The sequence below is a fragment of the Prionailurus viverrinus genome, chromosome E2, assembly GCF_022837055.1.
Source record: "Prionailurus viverrinus isolate Anna chromosome E2, UM_Priviv_1.0, whole genome shotgun sequence".
Classification (NCBI taxonomy): domain Eukaryota; kingdom Metazoa; phylum Chordata; class Mammalia; order Carnivora; family Felidae; genus Prionailurus; species Prionailurus viverrinus.
The window spans coordinates 16322995-16350629 of record NC_062575.1 but is presented as its reverse complement, the minus strand read 5'-3'; the positions used below and the strand labels follow the sequence as shown (position 1 = coordinate 16350629).

General features: G+C 46.7%; 1 protein-coding gene across 8 annotated transcripts in view; it reads left to right on the top strand.

Annotated features, from left to right (window-relative positions):
• ZFHX3 (zinc finger homeobox 3) overlaps positions 1–27635 on the top strand; it is a 249841-nt gene that overhangs the window by 134906 nt on the left and 87300 nt on the right. For all 8 annotated transcript variants that reach the window (XR_007147319.1, XM_047835197.1, XM_047835199.1 and 5 more), the window contains one exon: positions 14811–15042. Coding sequence is in view for 7 of the 8 variants with exons in the window: in XM_047835197.1 (XP_047691153.1) it covers positions 14811–15042 (232 nt within the window). In the remaining variant the exon portion in view is untranslated. The remainder of the gene's footprint in view (positions 1–14810; positions 15043–27635) is intronic.

Sequence of the window (27635 nt, the reverse complement as noted above, 5' to 3'; positions counted from 1 at the left end):
CTCTTGTTCTCTGCTCAGGTCACAATCTCAGCGTTAGTGAGTTCGAGCCCCACATCTGGCTCTGCACTGACCGTGCAGAGCCTGCTTGGGATTCTCTGTCTTCCCCTTCCCTGCTCACATGTGTGCTTTCTCTCTCTCCCTCTCTCTCAAATAAATAAATAAACATTAAAAAAAAAATAGTGTTCAGAGACAAATCGTCCCTTCATTGCTTTGTGAGGAAACCAGAAACAAGAATATGGAGAGACAGATGGGAAATGAATGAATCCAAAGCTGAAAGAAAGACCGCTAAAGACTGTAAAAATAAAGGTTTTCTCAGAAACTGGGAATGACTGTTGGTTCCTTTTGGCTTCCTGTCATTGTGATGCAATCGGGAAAGGTCATTGAAAGATTGGTGTTTTAAGACTGAGCCCTTTAAAATGCCCACTAAAATAGTATCTGTAGTTTGTGTTAATTCCTGAAGAACAGGTTTACTAGATTTGAGATTTTAAAGACGTCACCTGCCAGTTGCTGTGGTGGTGAGCGATTGGCTTCGTCTTTGTAACGTGTCCCCAGGAAGAGAGCCCTGGCAGGTCTATGTCCAGATGTCACTGTGCACCAGGAACACAGTAACTGCTAACGTGCAAAATGCATGCCCACAGCATCCCGGCGCCCCAGAGCTGGAAATCGTAGCAATCTCCTTGCTCACCCTACCCCCAGCTTTCTCTGAAGCCTGCCATTTTGTTCAAAGAAATCTTCCTGCTTGCAAGCTTTTTAGATGCTGGTTTCTGGAACTTGAATTTTACTGCAGTTCTCTAGCAGGATTTGTAAATGATCATCTTTCTGGAATGAAATTGTGCCCCCTGGAAAATCTTCTACTGGGCCCTTCCCATCTCCTCACTGTTGGTTGGGCCTTCTGAAACAGAATGAACTTGGAGACTGTGAGGAGAGGATGATTTGGTCAATGTAGACTGGCTGGTGAAAAAACAAACAAAAGCCTCCCCTTTTACCATTTAAAATAAGCTTGGAGAAGAAAAAAACAAAAAACACAAAACCTCTCACTGACTAGCTTCACAGCCACATTCCATTGGGAGCTTGAGAACAGAACCAGGAGGCTATGTCATTAGACCGTGTTGCTTAGAACCTCTGGGGGAGGGTCTGGTGGCCAGTGAGCAGCTGGGGGGCCTAGAGTTTGGTCATAAGCCAGGAAGGGAAAGCAGCCCATCTAAACCCAGGTGGAGAATGTTCCCTTCTTCACAGGTCTCAGAGTTTGGAAACATATGAAGGTAGATGTAACCAGTTGCTTAGGGAGTGGCAAGAATCGAGGGTCCAGGCCACAGCTGCTCAGTTGTGGAAGAAGACAAAAAGTTTGGGAAGAAAAGAAAGATAAGCGGGTGTGCATGGTTTTTTTTTTTTTTTTTTTTTTTTTTTTTATGTCCTTAGCCTGGCTTTTCCAACCTGGAGATGAACAGATGTCTCCGAAATACCCACTCAGCCATCTCCTTTCGGGTGTCTGTGTATGGTCACGCCTCTCCATTGGCTCTTGGAGACACTGTGTTTAGAACTAAAATTTGTACTAAATTGTTTTTGTCTGTAAAGGTGTGGTAGTGGACTTGTCAACTCGTTGTCGGAGTCCTGATGGCTTGAGGCACTCCCCACCGAGAGGCATCTGCTGGAGTTTGCTCTCTGTCCCTGTCTTCTGTGGTCTTCTTCTAGATGTTTCTCAATACATCTCGCAGTCTCGCACTATTTGTCCATTAAATAAGAAACAACCTTTCGTGAAAGAGAATAGCAATATTAAAGCTCTGTAAATATGTAGACCAAAATGGAAGGATACACTGATGGTGACGAGCTAAGTTGTTTTCTGGCTGGGGGACATTTTGGTGGATTCAGAATGGGGAAGGAGAAGGGCTTCTACGATTCATATACTGAGAAGTGAAGTCATTGAGTACAGCCATTTACAGTAATGATATCCTGCCGTAAAATCTTATCCAAGCGAGCGGTAAATCTTAGAATAAACATGTTTATTCTCTCAGTCCCAGCCTCCTGTCTCAGTCATCAAGGAATGTAGAGCCCACGTGGAAGCCAAGTGAAGGCTGTGCCCAATACTGGTACCCACAGGTGGGGCTCACCTCCTGCCACAGGACCCCAGAGGCATGGAGACAAGAGTGCTAGCTCGGTGTGATGGGGGAGGACATCCAGGTAGGGGCACCATTCAGCAGGTGGAGGGGGGCGTTCGGGAGGGTTTGCGCTTAGGAAGAGCCGCTGTGACCAGAAAGAGCAGGGTTGGTGGGTGAGGTGGAAAGGGCCAGGAGGCTGCTTTTATGTCAAGTGTGGAATGGACTGGAGGGTTGAAAGCAGAGGAGGAGAGAGGGAGTCTGGTCTAGATTAGAAAGGTCGGCAAGCTGAAGACCAAGAGTAAGAGTGAAGCGTGGGAGTTTTGCTCAGACTTTCAGCCAACCATTTTCAAGAACCTGCTGTGGATCAGGAGCTGTGCTGAGGCAGAGAGGCACAGCTTGGTCTCCGGGCCTGGGACTTGCTGTTCACAGGGCAGCAGTGAGGCAGGCGGGGGTTTGTAAGCCAGCAAGATGAGTCCGGCATGGAAGTTGCTGCCAATGGGCTTGGGGGCCCAGAGTGGGGGAGAGAGGTGCAATCTGGGCGTTAAGGAAGGCTTCAGAGAGGGAGTGGCCGGTGAGCTGGGCCTTTTGCACAAAAGAGGGATCTCATCTTTCCAGCTCTTTATTTGTTTTCGTATATTCTGCTCATCCTGACATCCTTACAAAGACCCGGTTATTCTCATTTTGCTTCAGTCACATAATGAGACTGTTGCCCTTTTGTAATTCAGTGGTGTGGCCCACTCTGTGATCTTACCCCACTAATAAAATGGGCTTTTCACACAAGGGCCTCATTCCTTTGGTGTCATTTCTTCCAGAGGCTTTGCGTTCTGAAGCAGGTGGGTGGTGGGCTCTGATCCAAACCTCAGGGAAAATACGGGTTTCTAGCTACATCTTAGACACGGAACTGTTTCTGATTTAGAAAGGACCAGAAACACCGTGAATTTCTAGATCCTCCCTGCTCTAAGCTGCTTTATGTAATTCCCCCTCTAAGATGGTGACCCTTAAATGGGCTTGTGTGGGAATCATCTGGAGAGCTTGTTAAAACTCAGATTGCTGGGCCATACCCCTGTAGGTCTGGATGGGGTCTGAAGGGGTTTCTAGGGAGTGCTGATGCTGTTGGTCCAGGAGCCAAACTTTGAGAAGGTTCTGGGAAACCCAGACTCTGGGAGAAGGAACTGTCATACTCTGGGTGAGACCTTTCCTTAGCGTGGTCTTTCTCACAGACTTCCACAGGGAGGTGCTCTCCCAGCCAGGCAGCGGGAGCAGAGGCAACGCTGCGCATTGCCCTCGGGGAGGGAAGCTAGCCCTTCAGCCTCCTTGTGAAGCCCTCCAGGTTATCCTTTTGAGAACCCAGGGTCCCTCAATGCGTGTGCGGCTTGCCGAGGGTGCTGGGCCACGTGAAATGGGATTCTAGACTCCTGACTTTCCACCTCTTCTCCTGTGAGGCAGTAACCATTCTCAAGACCAAGACTTGATCTCAGAAACAGATGTCAGCTATGAGGAGTAGCAGCTTTGTTCTCGTCCATCTTCAGTTCTTGGCCCCTCCAGTAGGGCTGTGAGACTTCAGCCACGTCTTCCTTCTCTCCTGCTGATTGGTGTGGGGCCCCTTCTGTGAGGGGCCCCCCTTGTGAGCTGGTGTTGAGGTGAGGGCACTCATACTGAGTGGCAGCCAGAGGAGGCTGGGAGAAACCCGGAGATCCTCCGGCCCAACGGTACTCCCATTCTTTGAGCTCATGCCCATTGGAATGATTAATTGATGTCCTCCACTCTGCTGGACAATTAAGGAAAGCAGTAGAAGGAGGGAAAAGTCTTCAGTTAGACCTAATTTGGCACCATATTGTTTTCTGTTAATCTATTTTGTTTTGTGTCCGTCTGTCCCAAGGGATGGATGTCTTGCTGCTTGCTGAAGCATGCATAACTAATGTCCTCATTAAGGGCTGATCTGTTTATCAGGGCCATGTGAGGAAGCCGGCCTGCCAAACCTAGGCGCAAGCTGGGGGCTGTTACCTCCCTCTGGGCCTTAGCCCCACCTCATTAAGCTGGTCCGGGCTATTGATTGGGAGCCTGTGTTTGGAAGAGTCTTACTTACTCCATGCATTATCTTGACAGATTGATCAGACCTGATTGAGAACCTCTTAAAGGAACGAACAGCTGTAATGGGAAAGTTGGACTCTGTCATCCGTTAGGATGATTCTGGGAGCAAGAAGAACAAGGCTGACATCTTGGAGCAATTGTATTTACAATTAACATGGCTGAAAAACGATTGCCTCTATTGATCCCCCCTTCCTGCAATTACGGCCCCATTGTTTACATTCCAGCACTTCAGTTATAAAAAGGAAATTCAATAATTATTGCATTATTTAAAGTTAAAGTGCCACAGAGTTTGCTGGCTACGCTTGCTGGTTGATTTAACGTTCAGTAAAATCCATGCTGAGCTCTCCATCTTGAGGCCGAACAATATCGGCTTTTAATGAGACCTACAGAGGGGGGAGAAGGAGAGCAAAACCCAGTGCACGGGGTGTTTGTCTGGGTTATTTATGGGGGGAACCCGAAAGCAGGGCAGAGAAAGTAGCCGTGTCATCGTTTGCAAAACCGTGTCCCCTCTCGCCGTGTGGCCGTCCCCTCTGCAGCCGGCCATCTCCTGGCCTCTTGGCTCAGACTCTACTCTCCTTCCCCGGAGAAGCTTCTTTCTCCTGTCACTCGCTTGTCCCTGTCCCCCTCCCAAAAGTGTCACCATCTTCTTCGACTTCCCACAAAATCCAGGGAATTTAAGGAGAAAAGGCCCAGTGCCTTAGCAGCCACAATGACCAGCATCAGAGACGTTTGTTCAGAGAGAATTTGTATCTCCTGCTTTTTCACCTTCCCATTTTCCCTTTCAAGGGAAGAATGAAATAAAAATGAAGCACCTCAGGGTGCCTGGACGGTTCAGTCGGTTAAGCGTCTGATTTTGGCTCAGGCCATGATCTCACAGTTTGTGAGTTTGAGCCCCACGTTGGGCTCTGTGCTGACAGCTGGGAGCCTGGAGCCTGCTTCAGATTCTGTGTTTCCCTCTCTCTGCCCCTCCCCCGCTCATGCTCGCAAGCGCTCGCGCTCTCTCTCTCTCTCTCTCTCTCTCTCTCTCAAATAAACACAAAAATTTTTTTTTTAAATGAAGGATCTCTTCTAAGGGAGAAGTCAGCCTGTGTGTGCTCACTGCCCGCCCACCCCAGGCCCATCTCACCCTGGCTGCCCGTCGTCTTCTCTCATAATGGAGGTGATGAGGGTATTTGTCAGCAAATCATGGGAGCTTAAGAGAAGCCTCCAGGTTTGAGCGCCAAATTCATGCTCTCAGCAGCAACAGCCAGAAAGTTCAGGAGCGTGGGAGGAATTTTAAAGACCATTTTATTTTTTCTGGTATTTGGTTGAAATTCTTTCGTGGGCTCCATTCCAGCAAGACATCTGGACAGGTGTGCTCAGCAGGATCCAGAGCTTACGAGGAAAAAGTGATGCCTCATGCCTTGCCATCAAGAGTCACGCTTTCAGCGACAGCCCCAGGAAATTTTAGACTGCAGGTGCAGAAGGGGGGAGAGAGATGAATAGGGCCGATTTCTACTTTTATGAAGTATCTGGAGCAGGCTGGTAGCAGGCGGCTGCTTCCGTGTGACTTGTTCATTAAAGAGGTGACTTCTTGTGCCGGCATCACATGATTTACCTAGTGCAGTTGGCTAGAATCGGAAATACTCTTTGGGGAAAGGCGGGTACAGAGATTTTAGACTCTGGAAAATTTTCTCCTTACAGGGGAATCTCTTCAAGTATTTATTCTGATTCAGGTTTCTGGTCCATGGCAGTTGCTGTCAAGATCAGCGGTTCTCAAAATGTGGTCCCAGACCAGTAGCATCAGCGTCTCCCTGGAGATTGTTAGAAATGCAGATTCTTGGTGCCCATCCCAGACCAGGTGAATCAGAAACCCCTGGGCTGGGCCGACAGTCCAGGCATAACACACCCTCGGGTGTTCCTGGTGCACGCTCCAGTTAGAGAACTGCTCAGCTAGAACACCATCTGATCGTTAACAACCCAGCCCATGGTGTTGCACCTGCCAGTCCGAAGTGAGGAAGCAAAGTCTGGGCTCAGGATAGAAAGATGATGGCTGTGCCAAATACCTGGGGAGTCCTTCATATCCTGTGGAGGATTTTCACATTTGTTTTCTCACGTGGTTTAGAAAATTGCCCCCGAGGAAGACAGGGCAAGTATAAACATCTTCATTTTACAGATGAAGTAATGCACCTGTTTTGACCACCGGGCACATGTTTTTTCTGCCATATTGACTGCCATGGGATTGGAGACAGAAATAAGCAAATCCTTCAGAGCAAATCTAGGGAATCTGGGAGGTGCCTACCAGCCGTTTCAGCTGAGCCCTCCTTCCTTCACCTGGCCTACACCTGGGGATGTTGGCAGACACGATAAAGAACATGGTTCTTGATTTTCAGTATATTGGCACCGCCATGGGCAAAGAGACCCAGTAAAACAGATCTGGTTTGGGGGCAAGGACATGGGCTTGGGGTATGGATCCCAGCTGTGCCTGCATCAGCAGCATGACTTCGGGCAAGTGACTGAAAATTAAGCACCTCTTACAAGGAAGAAGTCGGTCCTCTGTGTGTTCGTTATCCCTTCCATGTTACAGTTTCTATAGATTACGGTTTCTTTGCAGTCAACTGGGGATTCCTCTTTGGGGCTGAGAGGGTGGGAGGGGAGGTCCTAGGGAGTGGGGCAGGCAAGGTTGGTTGTAAGGAGGGAAATACCAAATAGGTAAATTCAGTAGACATTTATTTCGATCCCTAATCCCAAACTGTAACTAATTTGAGAAACCATGATAGTAACAGTAATAGCCTTATCACAGAGGCTTGCTCTGCGTCAGGCGCTGTGTTAAGCCCTTTGTGTGCATTATCCCATAGACTCCTCCCTACAGTGCTCTGCAGCGGTTCTCTTACTGTTGCCCCATTGTGTGCGGGAGACCCAACAGTGTATATAACTTGCCTGAAGTAGCACAGAGTTAGGCTTTTCCATCAGGCTACCTTAATCTACGGTGCACCTTAAACAACCATTATTGGCGACATTTTGGCATGGAGTTGAAGGGAGACATGCTGGAGTAAATGGCAGCCTTTACTTTTACTTGAGAGTCGATAACTGCAAGAGGTGGAAAGTAGTGTACAGAAGAAATGCATCTTGATGGATGAGTGGGGAAAGGGACCATCACTGGTAGGTTATCCTAGTGAAGGGCTAATCTTCAGATATTTAAGCTTTTGGTCGGTTCTGGAGGGTGGTCAGTTTGATGTTAGCCTTGTGGGACCCACTTTGTGGTTTCACCCACCATATCCCTCTTCGAAGCTTCCGAGCTCGATGTGTAGATGCTTGTTTGACCGTCATGGAAACTCGCCCTCATTTGGCTTGTGACCTCATGCTCTGATGGGCCCCTTCCTTCGGGAAAACCCCTACATACCTGGTAAGGTTCCTCTCCTGTCTGGAGTTTCCCTAACAGAGAAATGATTTCTGTTATGTGAAGGTATCAGCATTCTGCAAGACACCATATTGTGGATTTCTTGTTGTTAGTTTCCTTCGAGGATATACTGTATGTCTCTCAAGGAAATGCTCATATTGAGACTTTTGAACCAGGAGATGTCATTCAGGTAAGGGAAGTGACACAGGCATGGGAAGTCTCGCCTTCAGCTTTGGAGCTCAAATACTGAGAATGAACACTCATGGCTTGTCCAGGGCACAAGGACTCTGGCCTAGAAACCAGAAAATAGGTCAGAGTAACGTAAATGGATTGATCTAAGGGAACATTTTTACTTCCTTTCACTTGCTCTTATAAATGATGGTTGAAGCTTGTATCTTATGGTGTCTGCAGGGCTCCTACAGTGAAATAGGACTAAATTAGCATGTGCCAAGGATGAGGGCATGAGTGGGTGAAAAGCCAACATTAAACAGAAAATACCTATATATTTAGGGTGACCTTCTGGAAGCCTTCCTGAGCATGTGACATGAGGTTTGAAACTGTAACACAACCACTGATTAAAAAATTAACTGCCTCCATTCCCAGTTGCGTTACACCTGCAATAATTTATCTTTTAGGCCTTCAAGGCGAATACCTGGGTATGGGGAATCTGCTGTTCCAGAATGAGCCCTGTGGTCAGTGCAGAGTAGCTGGACTTCTGTGGACTTGGTATCAAGCCCCAGGTTCCAGTCCTGTTTCTTTCATACTCTGTGAGACCTTGAGGGGAGTCACATGACCTCCCTGGGTTTTGGGTTTGTCCACGTCCAGGAGCCAAATGCTACCCACCCCGTGGGGCAGGCCCTCATGAGATGAAAAGTGTCTGTGGGTGTTTGCTCAGCAGTAGATGCTGTGAATGGGTACAACACCCACTTATATGTGAGGAATTAGTAAACTGATTCTCATCTTCCCATTCCTTCTCCCTGGAAGTGCTGATGACTTTATATCCCCTGCCCAGAGGGGAAAACTGGAGCCCTGGCCAGGCACGCTGTGGTTAGTAGTTCCAGAAGCCCTTCCATCTGCCCTGCCTAGATGACTTTCCGTGTTCCTCAGCAGGTGTCTTGGGGTTTGTTCTGTGTACCCGCCGTGGGGATTCTCCTCTGCTCAGCAAGAGGTGTGTGGTCTCCCCTAGGGGAGCCCATTTGCCCAGAGGGATGCCTGGGAGCTGCTTTTCCTCATCCATCAGAGTTTCAGTTGCTCAAGGAGTAGAGGTGCACTGTGTGCGTGGAAGAGGGGTGGGCGAGCGTGTGTTTCTAGTAACAGGTGTTGCTCCCCTGAGGAAGCTTCATTAGGAGTCCTGTGTGTTTTCATTTGTGAATGTGTATGCGTGTGTGAATGTACTTTGTCCATTTCTACTTTAAAGGGGAGGCTTTGACAAAACCTGATCAATATTTTGCATTCCATGCATGAAGAACCAGATGTTAGAAGTTTCTATCACTGGGGAGGAGGAAGGAGCGGGGCCCCTCCAGATTTACAGAAATCAATGTTCTCTGACAGAAGTTGGTTAGTTTTCCTGGGAAACAAGTTACAGGAACACACTTTTTTGATTTTCACGATGAATTATTTTCTAACAAGAGTCCTCTTTTCGTCTCTTTGACTTGCAGTTGTTGGCCAGGATGAACGAGCACCACATATTAATGGGGTAGAATCCCACAAAGTAACACGGGCTGGCCTCCTTTCTCTCCCGTCTTTTTTAATTATTAATTTTCCTTTTGAGCTTGGATTTATGTGCCAGGTTCATTATCGAGGTGCTTCTTATTGCAGCGATGGCTTTTTCTTTCTGAGCCCTGCCCCCACCCCCACCCCAAGCTGGACCCACAGGGGAAGATGTGGGGCATTGGATGTTTCCATGTCCAGGGCACAGGAGTGTCGCCTTCCAGCTAAACCCAGATGGGACAGGCATTTTATTTTATTTTATTTTTTTTTATTTTACTCATTTTGGGGGGGATGAGCATCTTAAAAGAGCTCCACCAAGATCAGAAAGTGGTTTAGGAAAAGGTCCCTGAGCAGTACGAGTGAGCCCACACTCCCCTGTTGTCAGTTTAAAGCACTGACCACCGGTGTAAGTCACATTCCTGATGGCTGTCAGTGAGGACAGTCATGCCTGCTGCATAGTAGTAATTTCAAGAAGTTGGAGATCGTTGGGCTCTTCTACTTCCATTTATGAGTCAAACTGGATACTTGTTAGAGGTCATTGTAGTTCTTTGAGCTTTCAGAAGTAAATCATATTGAAAGTTTCTTAGGAAATGACTGTACATTTGCAGTTCATATAACTCAGTGTTGTGTGCGCACTTTTTAAACCAGCCAGTGACATTGAGGAAAATCAAGGAAGCCCTTAGGCAGGTCCAAGACTATAGGTCACTGGCCCGAGTGAGTTGGGGTAGACCTCAGTTACCACTATTCTTTAGCTAGTTGATCTTGGTTTCTTGGTTTATTAGTTGGTCACGCTTCTTCATCATTATTAGTTTGTGGATAGATGGCAGTTTTTCTTGAGTAAGCCATGATTTTCACTGCTGGAGCTGGCATGTTTTCACGATGATATTCAATCCAAAGGGATGTCCTTCTCATGTCCCTCTTGGCGTGTTCTCCAAGTCACCACTGTCACTGTCTTAATCAACTGCAGGTTAAGGCCTGGGGTAGGGCATGTTCTGTGTGTGTGTGCGTGCGCGTGTGTGCGTGTGCATAGTGTCTAATGTGTTGTAGACATTTAGAAGTGAATCAGATTCAAACCTTGTCCAGTGGGCAGAGCAGCCGGTTTTCTCTGGGTCCATGTGTAGTGTGCACGCCTGAGAGCCTACTAGCCACAGCTGAAGTTGTTGTTTTGTTTTCTTTTTTAAATTGTACAACTGACCTGGGGTGGCTAGGTGACTCGGTCGGTTGAGCGTTCGACTGTTGGTTTCAGCTCAGGTCATGATCTCACAGCTTGTGGGTTTGAGCCCCGCAGCTGGCTCTGCGCTGTCAGGGTGGATTCTCTCTCTCTCCCTCTCTCTCTGCCCCTCCTCTGCCTTCTGTCTCAAAATAAAAAATAAACTTAAAAATTTTAAATAAACTCTACACCTGACTTCATAGAGGTAAGAAGTTAAGATTGAATGCAGAGTAAAGTGGAAAAAGTAAAGCAAAACCTACGTTCCCCTCCCCAAGGATGGGAGGGCCTCTGATAGAGTTGAGGGAGAGGGTTGGAGCGTTGGGGATTTGTGGGGGAGAAAAATTCCCTCCCTGTCAAGAAGAGCAAGAATTCTGAACAGGGGCAGATCCTTTATTGAGTGTTCCCCTGAGATTTGTGCCTTGGTGGATTCTTCGTATATTACAGTGAATTTAATTAAATACATTGGGATCCCAGTTGAGGGTATTCTAATTAGCTGGGTCAGGAACAAATTATTCTCTCTCCTCCAAATGAAAACATCTAGTCTTTTCTGCAGGGGAAGCATGTCCGTGGGTGACGGCTTGCTCTCCTGGAGTCCTCATTGGTCTCTCCAGCCCCACCCCCTCCCACTGCTTCATATTAGGCAGGTTCCAAGAGTAGAATCCTGGGGACACAACCAGTGCCACTTGGGATGGAGAGGGTATCTGGCCAATAGGTCAGGGCATTGACCCGCTCAAGACCTGGGAAATGACCCAGGTGTGGAGATGGTCATACAGGGCAGGACCCTGTTGCTAGCTTTGGATCCCTGTTTGCTCCAGGTTGGACAGCTGGAGAAGTACTGAGTGAGAATTTATAAAATCTGGTAAGAACAGGATCTTTGACCTGCAGGTAGACTCAGGTTGTGATCAGAAGTTTGGGTTGTGGGACGCCTGGGTAGCTCAATCAGTTAAGCATCCGACTTTGGCTCAGGTCATGATCTTGAGGTTCATGAGTTTGAGCCTCGCAAAGGGCTCTCTGCTGTCAGCACAGAGCTTGCTTCAGGCCCTCTGTCCCCCCTCTCTCGGCCCCTCGTCCCCATCAAAAATAAATAAAAATTAAAAATAGTTTTTAAGAAGTTTGGGTTGGGATGTAACCTTTATAAGCAGGTGTTTCCTGGCAACCAATAAACAGTTTATTCTGCAGTTTTTTCAGTGTGTTGGAAAATGAACCCAGACTATAAACGCCGGCTTGGAATTTTGAATTAAGTTTTTGTACAAGCCTCTAAGAGAAGACCCTAAATATTCTCTAGACCAGGATCAAGGGGAGAGGCCATAGACCTGTTTACCTTGTTTCCTCTTATTCTTTTCTCTACCATTTGTAGCGTGTGTCCATTTCCTTTCCAAAATGGCTCCCAAATGGTAGATGGAAGAACTCCTGGTGGCACAAGAGGTTGCCATTTACCCCCAGGAGATTGAGTATAGAGTGTTTTTGGAACATTTTCATCATATTGGTTATTTTTAAAGCAGGAATTCCCAGTGTGATGTTTATGTCAATTCAGGATTTATATAGTTCTATCACCCAAGGGCCTATGGATTTAAGGACAAAAGACATTTGACATCTCAACTCCCATCCAACTCTTTTTGGCCACGTTGTCCTCTCTTCTGGCTCAGAGGTTGGAAACACCAGCCATTTGGAAAAGAGCCTTTATATCCATATTACAATTTTATGTTAAGGATTCAGTGCCTTATTGCAAGGAAATCCTGTCTCACGGGAGGGTAATGGGAATTTTGGGGTAAGGCTTTAATGATTCTTGTTCTGAGTACATACTATATGATCTTACCAAAATCCCTCGATAAAATTCATTGCTTTGGATTCCATGGTTATTTTCCCTGTTATCTTTTATTTCATCAGTTGTTGTTGAAGCTTTAATAAATGTAATTCTTTTGGCCTTAGTGACCCAAGACAGCAGTACACGTTTCCCCATGCTGGCTCTCATACAAGTTTCCTGCTCCTTAATCCCAAGCCAGACCCCTTGCTCCCAGAAATATCTTAGTCCAGTTTTTGACTTTTGGGGGGCGGGAGGACTCTATAGGGAAGTTGGGGACAGTGAACGTGGGCAAGCTGATCCTTTTCCCTTTATATCTAGCCCATCAGGCCCTCCTTCTCCCCAGGGTTGTAGCCTCCAAAAAAGATTGCTTTGGTGAATTCCACCCTCCTGAAATCCTCTTCAAGGACCCTGTCTCAGAGGCACATTGAAGATAAACCATTAAAGAGGAAATCAGCTCAAATTTATTTCCAGAAAGTAGCTTTTTATTATAAGTTGTTGTCATTGCCTTAACAGTTAACATTGAGTTCGCCAGTTCTGCCGACTCCTTCTGGTTGTGAAATTGCTGTAGGATGGCTGTTACTAGTGGGGATATTGTTTTGTTCCAAAGCTCTGCACCTGAGTGTGTCAAATCGTCCATTTTGGGGGAAAGAAGGGATTGTTCTCTTGGTACCTATGAAGCCCTTCCCATTTTTGCCTATACCTTGGCCTCAGAGCAACAGTTAGGTATGGGGTGGTTTAGCCAATTTACATGATTGAAGGCCTGGGCCTCCCTTTCATCCCCCACAAAGATTTTTCTGCCACGATCCATTGGCACGTTCATCCTTCCCTCTTCCAATAAAGTTCAAACATGCTTCTGGGATTTTCATAGTTTTCTACAGAACAAAGAATGTGTACATGTGAGCACCTGAGCCTGGAGTGTGTCATTCAATGGGAAGTGCTGGTAGGGCCGCTCGGGTATTTTTAATGGAGCGCAGGGCATTCTAACTGCTCTGCCTTCTCAATGTCTCAAGCTATAATCTAGAGAAGAAGGCTGTTGAAGCAGGATGAGCAACAGTTAGCATGGCATTGGCGTGTGCACATGCAGGTCAGAAAGGAGAGGAACAGCACAAAGTGGTTCCGAGGCATTTTTTGTGTCTTCCCTGTGTCTTCTTGAGCCAGGCTCTGGGGTCTGGAGATGGGGGTGGGGAGAAGGAGGAAAGGGCAGGTAATAACACAAGCACATAAAACACATTATCTGAGTTTGCTCCTCCTCAGGGATGCTGGAGGAACATGAGACCTTGGTCCTAGTTCCCTCTCTCCCACTAAGTAGCTGGGTGACCTTGGGTCATTCACTTAAGTTTATTGGAGTTGTTTGCCCTCCTTTATAAAGGGCAGCCAGTAGAAAAATTCCCTCTTCTCCTAAAATGGGATCATTTGAAATGAAGGAGATTATCCTCTCTATACCAGGAGCTTGTTACTTCCTCAGCTGTTAGTGAGAAGGGCCCATACCTTTCACCGTTTTCTCAAAGAGACACACAGAGTTTGTGAGTTTTGTCCTTGGATAATCTTCGAGTCTTTTACAGTACACAGAAGTCTGGGGTCTGCTAACTGTTCCCATGACCTCTCTTGTTCTTGCACCTCTCACTTTAATCCTGTGTGTGTCTGCTTTCTGCCACGTTTTGGGCTTCCTTGTTCTGGAATCAGAACACACAAATACAATCAAGAGTGTAATTTTGACCATCTGATGCACTAAGCCAAGTGACCTTCAGATGTTGACAGGCAACCAGTCTGGAGAAATTTATTTTTCTGTGTGTTTTTTTTTTTTTTTTAATCCGAAGGAAAACCTAATTTTAGGTTCTCCTAATAGACTGTGGTTCTAAATATAAAAACTTGACCTGTCATTCTTGTGGAAAAGCCAGACAACAGCTTTGGCTCTGTGTTACTGACCTAGGATTCTGTGCAGGGAGTGTGACCATATAGGCTATCACCTAAAGCAGAGGTTGGCTAACTTTTTCTGTAAAGAGCCAGGTAGTAATATTTGAGGCTTTGAGGCCCATGCTGTCTCTGTTGCAACTACTCAACTCTGGTGCTTGGAAAGCAGCCATCGTTAATATGCAGATCCGTGGATGTGGCTGTGTTCTGTTAAAACTTTATTTACAAAATTAGGCAGCAGGTTGGAGTGGGCCCACAGACCATTGTTTGCAAACCCTGATCTAAATAAAGTGGGGCATTCTGGAGAGTCTGAGGAAGAACCTTGGATTATTGTGCCAGGAAGACCCAGGTCACCTGGGGAGGGTTGGCACTGTCAGCATCAGCAGCTGCGTGGAAAGCCGCCGGGGAAGGGACGTTCGGGGGAGTTGGGGAGGGGAGTCTGCTGGCTGCTGGCCCTTGAAGCACTGCTGGAGAAGAAGGTTGGGGAAGACAGAACAGCCCCTCCCAGGAATCTCTGCCCTGGGCTCCGGCCAGGAACGGGTGGGCTTGTGGCGGTGGTGGCTTCCAGTGGCTTACCCACGACGTGTCCCTCTCCTCTGCCCCTCGCAGCACCTGCAGCAGCACGAGAGCGGAGTGGAGGGCGAAAGTTGCTATTACCACTGCGTCCTGTGCAACTACTCTACCAAGGCCAAGCTGAACCTCATCCAGCACGTGCGCTCCATGAAGCACCAGCGCAGCGAGAGCCTGCGCAAGCTGCAGCGGCTGCAGAAGGGCCTTCCTGAGGAGGACGAGGACCTGGGGCAGATCTTCACCATCCGCAGGTGCCCCTCCACCGATCCGGGTGAGTGGTCTCACGGGCCCGTTGGTGAGTGGTTTCTGGTGGGGGCCCGGTGTGGACCTCCCGAGGGCTTTGGTTTGCTGCTGCTCGTCCTCGTGTCCCATCACCGACCGCACAGGTGACCATCGTATTCTGGAAGGAACATTGTGCGCATTCTTGCCTTTCTTTCTTTTTCTTTTTTTTAACTGAAGGAACTTCGCCTCACTTTCTTCAGGTGTCACAGGCCACTGCCCAATGAGCAGGACAACTGGAGATGCTGTGTCTCCTATCCCCAGATTCCTCCGGTTCTTACTCTAGATTCACTTTATTGGTCCAGATGGACATAAAGCAAGTGCTAAATTATGGCCTGCTCACTGGTAGGGGTAAGAGTTTGTGGCCTCAAGTCCAGTGTGTAAGAATGAACTTCAGAGAGGATCAGAACAGCCTGCGCTTGTTCTAAACATTTTCCCGTTGGGTTTGAGGGTGCCTCTGCGAGTCATGGCCTGGTGCTGCCTGCTTCTCCACAGGGTCGGGGCCCCCAGCGGAACCTCGCCAGCTCCTGGCTCCCACCACAGTCCCCTTTTTCTGTCACTCCCTTCCACTTCTTTGTGGCTCTCTTTCCCACCAGGACCTCACTGGTAGAATCCTCCTTCTGTGTTTTCAGCCCTTCCACTCCCTTTCTCTCACTGTGGAATCACAGGGCATCAGGGCCTCTTTAAAAACAACAGAACAAGAGCTCTCCCACAATCCTGTGTCCTGCTTCTCTCTCTGCAATAGAATCTTCAAGGTTCTTGAAAGAATAGCCTGTATCTGTTACCACCAGCCGGTGCCTCAGCTTACCATAGCCTGTCTCGCTGCATCAGCAAACCACCCTTGAGAGGTCACCATTGACCTTGGATTTACCCAACCCTGTAGCTACCTGCTGGGCCTTCTTCTATTCTTTCTGTGGTCTCTGAAAGTATTGCATGGTCCCACGCCAAAGCTCCCTTCCTTGAGCTTCCAGGTTGTGTTTCTGTCCTGTCCTCGTGTTTCTCTTGGCCATCCTTCCCAGCCTGGCCCCTGGCTCGTGGTCCTCGGCCTGCCCCACCTTCTGGTGTCATCTGGGAGTTAGGCCCCGTTCCTTGGCTCCCAGTCCTTTAAAGCTTGATTTCTGTGGAGTTTTTAATCTTAATTTTATCTAATTTCACATTTTTATAGTTCTTAAAGGCAATAAGTTATGTAAACCTTAAGAAAAATGGCATGACCCTCCCCGTCCCCCATCCCCTTGCCCAGAGCCATGGCTTTCAACTTTTATTTGTTTGTTTTGTTACATATTTCCATCTTTCTTAATGTGCTTTGATTTTTTTTTTATGTTTTAGACATTATCTATTGGCTTTCTACTCTAAACGGTGAGACTTTCACGAGCATTCCATTCTACAAACCACACACTTCTACTGACACACACCCATCCACAAACTCACACGTGGACACCTCAGACTCCATACACTCCCCTGCACACCACCCCGGGACCCCCTACATCACACTCCCCAGCCCCCGCTGTATACCCAGTCTTCTCTCCCCTCATCTTCCATGATGATTAAATAATAATTTGGGGTTATATTAATATTCAGTGTTTTCATTATTCTAACTCTATAAATATTAATCACAGCTGAGCCATGTAGAGTTTTATAATTTCATTTACCTTCTTGTACAACTTTTTATTTTCCCTGGTTTGCTAGGTATCTATGATTAATTCATGGCTAGCCCTCTGCCAGAGTAGACATTTCCTGGTCTCTGAAGGCCCTGCCAGATCAGTTGTTCTGTCAGCTTCGTTTCTTCCTGGAGATGTCCCTCCAGACCCCTCTGCTCCCTGCCCCTGTCCCTACCCCCTCGCTGCTTTTTTGGTCTCTTTACGTAAATGGAGTGAGCTGCTATACGAAACGGGGAGCATGCGCCCTCCCTGCTGGAGTAGCTGAGGTTTCATTCTCAAAATGGAGAGGCCAGTTTCTTTCTTCAGGAACCAGGGTCATTTCTTGGGTGCCAGCATAACTTTTGTCACCTCTGGGTCACTGCAAGACTGTTCTTTCCCCTGTGTTTTTCAGATGTCTCTTCTGGTTCAAGTTCAAATGCTGTGATCTCGGGGGCTTCCTCTTGGTGCCCGACCCTGTCCCTCCACCTTTATGCTCTCAGGAATGAGGGGCGAGGCCGACACGCCAGACTCATCTATGCCCGAACACAGCCTGTTGAGCCATCTGCCTGTGGGGGTCCCTGTTTTCCGCCTTTTGGCCTCTGTTTGATCCTGCCACTTGGCATTATTTTGCTGTGGAGCCATTTTACAGGATTCTCCTGTCCCATCCGTAAATGCAGACCTATTTATTTCAGGGTTGTTTTTTTTTCTCCCCCAGCTCTGCATACGTCATTGTTTTAATCTTCTGTTAAAAGCTGGTCCCTTTCGCCCTTCAATTCTTTCTTTCACTCTCCTCAGAATTCCCTTTTTATTAATGAGGTGCCCCAAACTAAATAGTGTACAGCTGCCATTTCACCCGGGGTCTATGGACTGGAACAAACAGTTCCCTGTTTTATAATGTAATACTTCTATTTATGCAGTCCGCTCTGGAATTGCTTTCTTACACCATTGCCTTCTGGGTTTCTCTCATTTAATGCGTATTAAGAGTTATTTTTCCCCCTGAAGTGTATGAGCAACTTTAGTCTAGATGATAGACTTCCTTTCTGTATTTCAAAATCCTTTTGTATTGTCTTTGGCCTGGAGTCATGTTTTTTGCTCTCTACCCTCCTCCCTCTCCATCCTGCGCCCTCCTCCCTCACACATTCGGGCCGAGCCCATACTCTTCACTAATGACAAAAGGGCAAATTCTTAGGTAATGTTCCCGTTGACAGTAAAAGTAACTTGGTGCCATTTTAGAAACCCCTTTAAGACAACTCCTCTTAAAATATGTCCTCCTTCCCCATAGGGATTGGCTCCTAACTTCTTGAGAGAATATTTTCAAGAAAAGGTGAATTTAGGACACTGAAAGTCATCAACTTCAAATTTATCAACAGAGACTTCATCAAATATTCCCAATCTTCTCTTCTCTCAAGTATGGGTCAGGACATTAGTGTTCAGCTGGAACCATCATTCGTGTAGCATAAGGAAGCCATGGGGAGGTCTTCGAGCACCTTTTGGGGACCCCTGCTTGTTCTAACTATAAACTGCGTGTAAATGGTGTGCTGTCTAGAGTTTTCTACTCTGGCCTTCTGTCAACAGCTAGTTAAATGATGGTGTTCTTTCTTCTTTCCTTTCTGCCTCTGTTGTCCACACACCGGAAAGTTGTCCAAAAGAAATAACTTCCTTCTCTGAACTCAGGACCTCCAACCCCAGTCTCCCAACACCTTCTTTCCACAGGTATCCTTGCGTGGTCCTTGCTGCGGCTGGTGGAGAGAACTCTAGAATAGTTTCTTCCCTGTGGTTGACAAAAAAAATCTCTTCAGATTTTCCTTGTTAACTTAAAGCCAGTATGTTTTCCAGTCAGTCAAGTTCGCCACGTAGCCTTCCAACCCGCATGAATTTGTAAGTATGGAGAAGGAGACACGGTGAAGCTCTCCTCCGCCCTTCAGAACTTTGTGGTAGCGGCCAGGATTCACACCTGTCACTGATCGCATAAGCCCTTGAGAGGCCTCATGGCCGAACTTAAAACACCTAGGCCCTGCCCTGCACCAAAGGGCTAAGTGTCAGCTGCTGGAGGTGTGCTGATAGTACACCACTGCCCCCTGCGTGGTCCTGCTTGTGTGAGGCTTTACCCTTCTGCTTGTGGGCAAGCCAGGCCCTGTATCATACTGTCTTTAACCTAGTGTGATAGTTGGGTGCTTATGCTTGCCACGTCACCCCCACACTAGACAGGCAGGCAGGCACACACATGCACGTGCGCGCGCGCACGCGCGCGCACACACACACACACACACACACACACACACACACACACAATGGGACTTCCCATTTAAAAAATGGCTTGGAAATATACAGCTCAGAGAAAAGGAAGTAATTTAAACAGGTGAAGTTTCCCCTCTGCCTCCCTGCCCAGTTTTTTGGTAATGGGCTTGAGTGCATTTTCTGCAAGGCCAAGTGTTCTCTGGACTTTCTTGGGATTTGGTCTTTTCATTTCGTGCCCACAACCAGGTAGAGGTAGAGGTAGAGGTAGAGAAGGCTCATTGTTAAGCGCTAACACACTGAGTTCTAGCCTTTCGTTATTGGCACTGGCTGTTTACTTCCCCTTAGTTGACTGGAAGCTCATGGAAGATTGAAAGCTCTCATAGGTGGGTCATGTGAAGGACCACTTCCCTGTTTGCTTATTAAAAAGGCATTTCTGGCTCCCGGGTGAAGCTGTAGTTAATTTCACTTATATCATTGCCCTGGGCTTCTAGAAGACAAGAGGTCCTTTGTGTTCCTCCTGTCTGCCTGCCTCCTCCTCCTCCTCCTCCTCCTCCTCCTCCTCCTCCTCCTCTTCTTCCTTTTTTCTGTCTTACCCTTGCCTTAACTATTTTCTCTTGCATATAGTCCTAGAGCTCCAGACTTTGCACAGATGTAATTTAACGGTTCTCGATTGCACGCCGACTATGTTCAAGACTTTTTATGAGTCGGGAGACGCCTCTGACGTTTCCTCTCCTCTCTTGATGTGGATACCCTGGTGGATATGCCAGCCCAGGCATTCGAGGCAACCAGATGATGACTCAGTTTACAGAGGGCACAGCTCTTTGGAGATTAAGAGAATATTTTGTTTGGAGCGGAAGCTGGCATCCCCCTTCACTGACACGTCTTTGGCGCTCGAGGTCGTGAATTCCTGGGGTCGGGAGGCAGAGGCTTGCCAAGTGATAATGTGGATTTGGTGACAACCTATTCTGAAACACTCACTGGCTTCTCTTGATGGATCATTTTTTCATACCATGTTTCAGGGAGTTTTTGCTTTTAACTTCTGCAGCTTAAAAGAGTAAGAAAATGTTCTCTTTTCAAAACTTTCTCATTTTGTCCTGTTTTTATTTTTCAAAATTGGTATGAGGCTGCCTTCTAACTATGAAGTACATCTTTTTTTTCTATAAGTAGCTAAATTATATGCAATTTTAGAGTAATTTTTCTCATAGCACTGAAATATGTTAAGGCCAGTTCTGTAATTCCAAAACATTGTTTTTGTAAAACCAAACAGCTGTGTTCTTTTTTTTTTTTTTTTTTTTTTGCCTTTTTATGGTATGTCTTGTTGTTGGGACTTGGGAAAAGGTATAGGGATAAAAATATTTCCAACTAAAGACATTATATGTAAAAGAAATCATAACAGATTGGAGTGAGTGAAATTTTATGTATTACAGAGGAGTGGAAAAATATGACTGTGTGTTAAATATATTCTCTGACAAGGACTGTTTGGACAATAGGATTATAAACCTCAGTGTGCTTTTTGGAAAGATGCTTCACAACGCACGGATAAAGAGAGATCATTATGTGTCAGCGTGAAAGAGGGCATAATACCGTTAAAGGAAAAATGGAGTTTATAGAATAACATGATTTGGTTCTGTTAGTTTGATTAATTTGATTCTATTTTGTAAAAGTATTTTTCTTAAAGCTTTTAAAATAACCATTCTCAGCAAAGTTTGTAATTGGCGTCTCTGGCTGTTTCATGGGTGGGATCTACTTAACGTGGAATCTAAGAGAGTGTCAGGCACATGGCAGGACTCAGATATTGATGGCACGTGTACACACAGATACTAACACAATTGCTAAGAACATACCAAAGAGTAAATCTTGGTTGTCTTTTGTCGTAGAGACACTTTTCTGTTTGTCACTGTAAAGCATACATAGTTTGATTACCGTCTGATTCTCTTGCATTTTGCATCTACATGGCGAGGACAGGAGTAGTTCTTAGGGTATATACACTGTCTTGTTTTTCTGTTGGAACAGATTTTCTGATTTGCCTTAATTAGTCCTCTAACAATCTACAAAGGTCAGCGCCAATTGCCTGTTCATTTACATTTGTAATTGTGATGGCTTCTGATTACATATTCCTTGTCTTAGGCCTTCCTGTAAGTATATGCTAGTGTGCCCTCCCCTTCCCTCCTCCCACATCCCGCACATGCATCAGCCCAGTGTGGACGCCGAGGATCTGACTCTTCATACAAGAAACCTTTGTGGGGATGGTCCAGCCTTCCCTTGAATTTCAGCGTCTGTTATGGAAAGGCATCTTGGAGAGGCCGTCGCTTCTAAGTTAGGAATATAATGAAGCCAGAGTCAGGGAAATTATGTCGATGCCAGGCAAGAAATCTGAGAGCCATTATCTAGGAGCCTTCTCGAACTGGGTAATTAAGGGCAATTAAACTTTCCTGCTTGCTCTCTGCAAAATATGCTAATGATCTGGTCTTTTGGAAGGTGGACACGTCTGAAATGTGGTTTCATTGCCGTCCCATGTTCTGGTCTGGAAGGGTCTCTCCGAAGAGGGTGAGATGTCACGACACCAGTGGCTTGGGCAATGGGCCCAGAGTCTCCAACCTCCCATGTAATCTCTTTCCTCTCTGTCTTTTCCAGGAGAGGCTAACATCCACATCCAGACATGGACCTTTAAGATATTATCCATGGCTGCAGTAGCCTGAGTTGCAGTGATGCTTATTCATTCGCCCTTTCATATTCTAGATCTGCCATTCACTAGTTGATTTATTTTTATGAGCTGATCAAAGCTACCAGGGATTTGTTTGTTTGTTTTATTTTACTATATAAATCTGGAGCATACGTTGCCCTGTACAGTGGGCTATACGTGTGCCTACACATTGTGGGCCACTTAGCCTTGTTCTTGGTTGGGGGCTCTAGGTTGTCTTCCATACTGTCCTCTGGGGTAGGTAGTAGTGTGTGTCCTCATGGCCACCTAGTGCTGCCCACTCTTGGAGGCAGCAATACCATGGCCACTCTCTTCTAGGGAGGGTGGTAACAAGGAGCACTGCAAAAAGGAAAAAAAAAACCAGGGACCTGCTGGTGGTTACTGGAATTAGGAGGGGTGTGTGTGTGTGTGTGTGTGTGTGTGTGTGTTGAGTCAGTATTGGATGGTGCCCTGTTGAGGGATATGAGCATGCCAGAGAGCCCAGAAACACAGGAACCCCCGGGGGAAACTTAGAATATCATATCACACCAAGTGTTATTTTAGTGAAACCTTTATGCCAAGTCACCTTTGAAAAGAGGTATCTAGGGGCGCCTGGGTGGCGCAGTCGGTTAAGCGTCCGACTTCAGCCAGGTCACGATCTCGCGGTCCGTGAGTTCGAGCCCCGCGTCAGGCTCTGGGCTGATGGCTCAGAGCCTGGAGCCTGTTTCCGATTCTGTGTCTCCCTCTCTCTCTGCCCCTCCCCCGTTCATGCTCTGTCTCTCTCTGTCCCAAAAATAAATAAACGTTGAAAAAAAAAAAAAAAAAAAAAATTTAAAAAAAAAAAAAAAAAAAAAAAATAAAAAAAAAAAAAAAAAAAAAAAAAAGAAGAAAAAAAAGAAAAGAGGTATCTAAGGAACTTGAAAGTTTGAAACTTGACCTTCAGGTGAACAAGGATTGTTAGACAGTGAGTGGGTGTTCTTGCTGCGTCGGTTGGGGTTTGGGGATTTCATTGGAAGGGAGGGGCCTGGTGATGACCACTGTAGCAGGACACAGTGGCCCTGTGTGTGCGTCCCTCACCCCAGCCTCGGCACTTAGTACCTCTTGTATTGCTCAAATGTAGTTTTCAAGAGAAATAATGGCTTGTGTTTGCTTTGCCTTTAGAAATGTGCAAAGGATCCATATGTTGGGCTACTTACATTCTATATTAAACTTGTTCCTGACCTTGGTTGGGGGCCAGGGAGGAAAATAGAACATGCATCTCTTTGCTTACAGAAATAGCTCAAAGGCTTCTCAGACTTACAGATGTTAAGGAACCCCCTTCAAACTGTGACCCAATTATGAGAATTATAGTTTCATATGATTTTTTTTACACATTGACTAGAAATGAAAAGTGTTGTGTCCTTCCAGATCAGTATAAGCACTGTCCTTAGTTCCGTGGTCGTTGGGTTTCTAGATCCCTTGAGAGCAAAGTGAACGTCTCCAGATCCATGCCTGCCCATCTAGTATGGTAGTCATGGCCATATGTGGCTATTTAAGTTTAAATTAATTAAAGTTACATAAAAATTTTAAATTCAGTTTCTTGGAGCACCTGGGTGGTTCAGCGGGTTAGGCAGCCAACTGGATCTCACTTCAGGTCATGATCTCATCATTCGTGAGTTTGAGTCCTGCATCAGGTTCTGCATTGATGATGTGAAGCCTGCTTGGGATTCTGCCTCTCCTTCTCTCTGCCCCTCCCTCGTTTGTACACGTGCACGTTCTCTCTCTCTCTCTCCCCCCTCACACACACAAACACACATACACACACACACTAAATAAACTTTTAAAAAAATTCAGTGTCTCTGTCATACTAGCCAAATTTCAAGTGCTTGGTATGACATGTGGCTCATGGCTACCTCATTGGACAGTATAGATTTATAGAACAGTTGAGAAAGTTCTTTTTACATAACTTATATTTATAGAATAGTTGACAAAGTGTTGAGGTCCTCACTGGGATTCCTTAGAATTACGGCAGGCCCAGGCTGGGTTTGGACTGCACTTTTTATGAAGTTCTTTGGCTTCCATTTTAAAGAATATGGTACCCACCCACCACCTGCTTTCTGCCAATTCTGGATGGGGTATAGTCTTTATTGCTCTCCTTTCTCTCTTTTTGCTTCCTTTTCTTGGTTTTTCTCAGTGTGAGAGGTATGCTTCAAATAAGCATGTAAGCCTATTCTATTAGCAGTGTTGAGGGAGTTTGATCGGACTTTCTAAAGATGCGTCTTGCAGAGTTCATGTTAAAGGGCTTTTTATAGTTCATATCTCAAGACTATCTTGAGACCTTTGGTGTATATGTTAACAAAAGGAGCTATTGATTGCTTTTAAAAGATCCTTGACCTTTGCTCTAATTAGAATATTAAAAATTGGACAGTGTGTGATTTTTCTTGGAACAGACCTGTTGTTTTAACTTACAATTTGATCCCAAACTGTCGTCTTCTCATGAAGTCAAAAAAAGAATCTGTGTTCTTTTCTTCCACTGTTTCCATTGGTTTAAAGTCCTGAGCTCAGGACAGAGTTTTTCTTTCTGGACTGCCTTACTTGGCTTAGGGCTGCCATCACAAAATATCATAGACTGGTTGGCTTACCCAAGAGAAATGTGTTTCCCCCAGTTCTGGAGGCTGAAAGTCCCAAGATCAAGTCATCGGCAGGTTTGGTTTCTCCTGAGGCCTCTCTCCTTGGCTTATAGATGGCTGCCTCCTGTCCTCATGTGGCCTGTCCTCTGTCTATCTGTCTGTCTGGATTTAAAAGGACATCAGTCAGATTGGTTTAGGGCCTCCTTTTACTCGAATAGCCTCCTTTTATATGATCAGTGTTTCAAGGGCCCTGTCTCCAAACACAGACACACCTGAGGAACTGGGGTTAGGGCTTCAATGTATGAATTTTGGGGGAACACAATTCAGTCTGTAACATGGGCTTTCTGAGGACATTTGAAGTCTGTTTCATGTTCCTTCTTCGACATGGTCCTTTTGGGTGTGGAGGGAAGGGTGGGATGTGGAGGTGGACGCAGAGGTGACCCGATGTTGGGGAGACCCTCCACAGCTCCCATCCTCCATCCTTGTTGAGGCCCCTGGCAGGTGAAACAGGGCCAGCTCCTTGGAAGGGGACTCCAGAGGAAGGCAGAGGTGCTGGAGGAAACTCGTCAGGACAGAGTCGGGTCAGAACACCATGCCCGCTGAGCTCATCTCTCCGTGATTTTTTTCTCACCAGTCCTGACACAGCCTTCACTCACACCTCCTCCTGGGAAACCCCAGGGAACAACCAGCCAGCCCTGGGTAGGGACATTTTCATGCCTGTGAAACGTGACACTCTCAGCATCAATAGAACTTGCCCTTGTTGGGCGCTCCAGCAGGCCAGTTGTGTAGAAGGTTTGTGTGAGAGGGATTTATAGCCATACTGACTCCTTACTGTTGCCCACTGGTACTTTCATAGACAAGCAGAACTCACCGGATTTGTGGATAGTGTTGGGTAGCCCTGGTTTTTTGTTTTTGTTTGTGTTTTTGTTTCTGGTTTTTTTTTTTTTTTTGCTTTTGTTTTGTTTTGTTTCTCTGGTTGGGGTAAATGCCCCCAGATCCAGAGCCTTACCATATTCCACATCCTGTTATGGCAGAGAATTCTGTGTGGTGTAAATTGGTTGGGCTTCCATCCGAAGGATTTGGGTTGCTGGAAGTACCTGAAGGAACTTTTATTCTTTGATTTTACCTTACTCCGTATTGAATGCTCCATGCTTGACATTATCTAAAGGTCCCAGGGCAGAAGTTTTCACCCTTAATAACTTCCGCTGAGGGCCTGTCCCCATGTGTCTCTAGGGCTGGCACATCCTCAGTCCCAACCCTGATGTTTCTGAATGTGAGCCTGGGATGCAGGCCTCAAAGCCACCTTCCAGATGGGCCTTCTTTGACTGCAGGAGCATAAAGCAGAGACCGGTCACCAGTTCACAGCCAAGTGTAGATGTCTCACGTCTCTAGGTTTGCAGTGTTCTGGACTATTTGTGCTTTGTGCCACATGTGACTTGTGGCTGCCATATTGGATCCTGCAGATAGTAGATATTTCCTTCCCTGATGAAAGTTCTCATGGACAGTGTAGCTCTAGACAGCAGCAAAGCTGGAAGTCAGAGCAGAGGCTCAGGGCAATACTCTTCCCACTGTGCCTGCCTTCCTTGCTGTGGGTTGACTGGCTCATCCAGGGGATAAGTAGCGCTTTGGCCCCAGGACAGGGCTTTTCATACCTAGAAAGGAATGTGGTTCATTGCTTAATTCTCAGTATAGAAGTGGAGAAACCCATGAGACTGAGGTGAGAAAAGGGGCAGCAGTTATTTGTGACATCAGAGTGCAAGCCTTGGTCTTCTCTGAGACTTGGCAGTGGTTTGCATGGCTTTGCTAACACTCACGGTCTTCTGTGCTTCTCTTTTCTGAGTCAGTCCCCAAAGCAGTGAGAAACCCCAGAGAGTGGAAAGGGCAGCTTTGACCCAGTCACTGGGGGCAGGGGTCTTTATTTGAACGGGTTCTAGCCTGTCACCAGTACAGGAACCTTGTGAGGCACTGCTGAGATGAGGATGTGGTCTGGCCATCAGCCATGCAAACTTGTGTCCACCCTGGACGTTTTTATGGTCATAGCTGGAATTTTGTAGTATACCTTAGCTGGAATTGGGGTTGGTAGGTCTGGAATTATTAACAGAGCAACAACAAAGGCTATATTGGCAGTAAAAATCAGAACAAAATAAAATGGGGCCATGATTCTTGAAAAAGGGTGGGATAGGGAAGTACAAAGAGGCTGCTGGGCAGGTGCTAACGACTTTGGAACTGAAGAGGTAAAGATAAGGCATCCATAGAGGAAAGACCATGTTTGACCTTTCTTGCTTTGAAAAGAACGTTGGCTGGCTGGTGAAGATGTGACTGATTTGAGTCCAGAGGTGGAGCTCTTTAGTCCTGCAAAGATGGACATGTATTTAGCATGGCCAGGCACCACTCTAGGCTCTGGGGAATCTGCCAGCAGGAGGAGAACACGGATTCTGGACTTCTCCGTCTAGTTGCGGGGTGGGGGGGGGGGGGTTGTGGTGGTCAGACACCAAATAAACAAATACAGAATGTCAGGTGTGCAAGGTTCTATACAAATAAATAGAGCAATTCAGGGTGGGGTGAGTTGGTGGAGTTGTTTTATATAAGATGCCCCGGAAAAAGTCTCTCTGGGGAGGCGACATTGGAGCTGAGCAGAGGACAGCGAATGTGAGCAGTCCTGGCAGAGGTCCAGCAAGTGCAAAGCCCCTGGGCTGAGGGTGGGCAGAGGGCTGGCGAGGAGGCAGAGGGCTGGGAGGTGTGGTTCAAGCAGCCCAGTCCCCTGGGGGCCTTGGCAGTGTGTGGGGGGATTTGAATTTTCCTTCCCTCAAGATGGGAAGTCATTGGCAAGGTGTGAGCAGCGGAGGTAACAGTATGACTTACACTAATCAGGTTGTTGTGGAAATTTGCATGTCCACCATAGTCCAGATGTAGGGTGTCTCCCTCTCCATCACCCCCAAGTAGAGTTGTCCCTCCAGGCAGGGAGGAGAGGGGTGACTATAGTTATCAGGGGGTGCCACTGACCCCTGAACTGCTTGCTTAAAGGCTTCTGCCTACCACATAGCACTGTGGAGTCCTCTGTTTTAGCCCAGGGGTCAGCAGCTTTTTTTCCAAAAACAAAATCCTTTCCTGGTGACTCATTGCCTAAGTGTGAAGCACAGGAAAGACTTGTCCTTTTGACTTGAGGATGCGTTGTCTCTACTACAATGTAAACACCACACGCAGGAATGAGAAACTGTCTCTGGTCAGGGTATGTGTTAGGATGACCAAGGCAGAACACCCGAGTCTTTCGTCTCCTCCTGTCCTGCACCTTCTTCTGATGGGCGTTCACATTCCACAGGACTTGTTGTATAAGATTGCGATGTGTATCTCTAGGACAGGAATTTCATTTCATTGCCTACCACTGTAACCCAAAAAGAGCTCAGCGCCCTAACACCTTTGA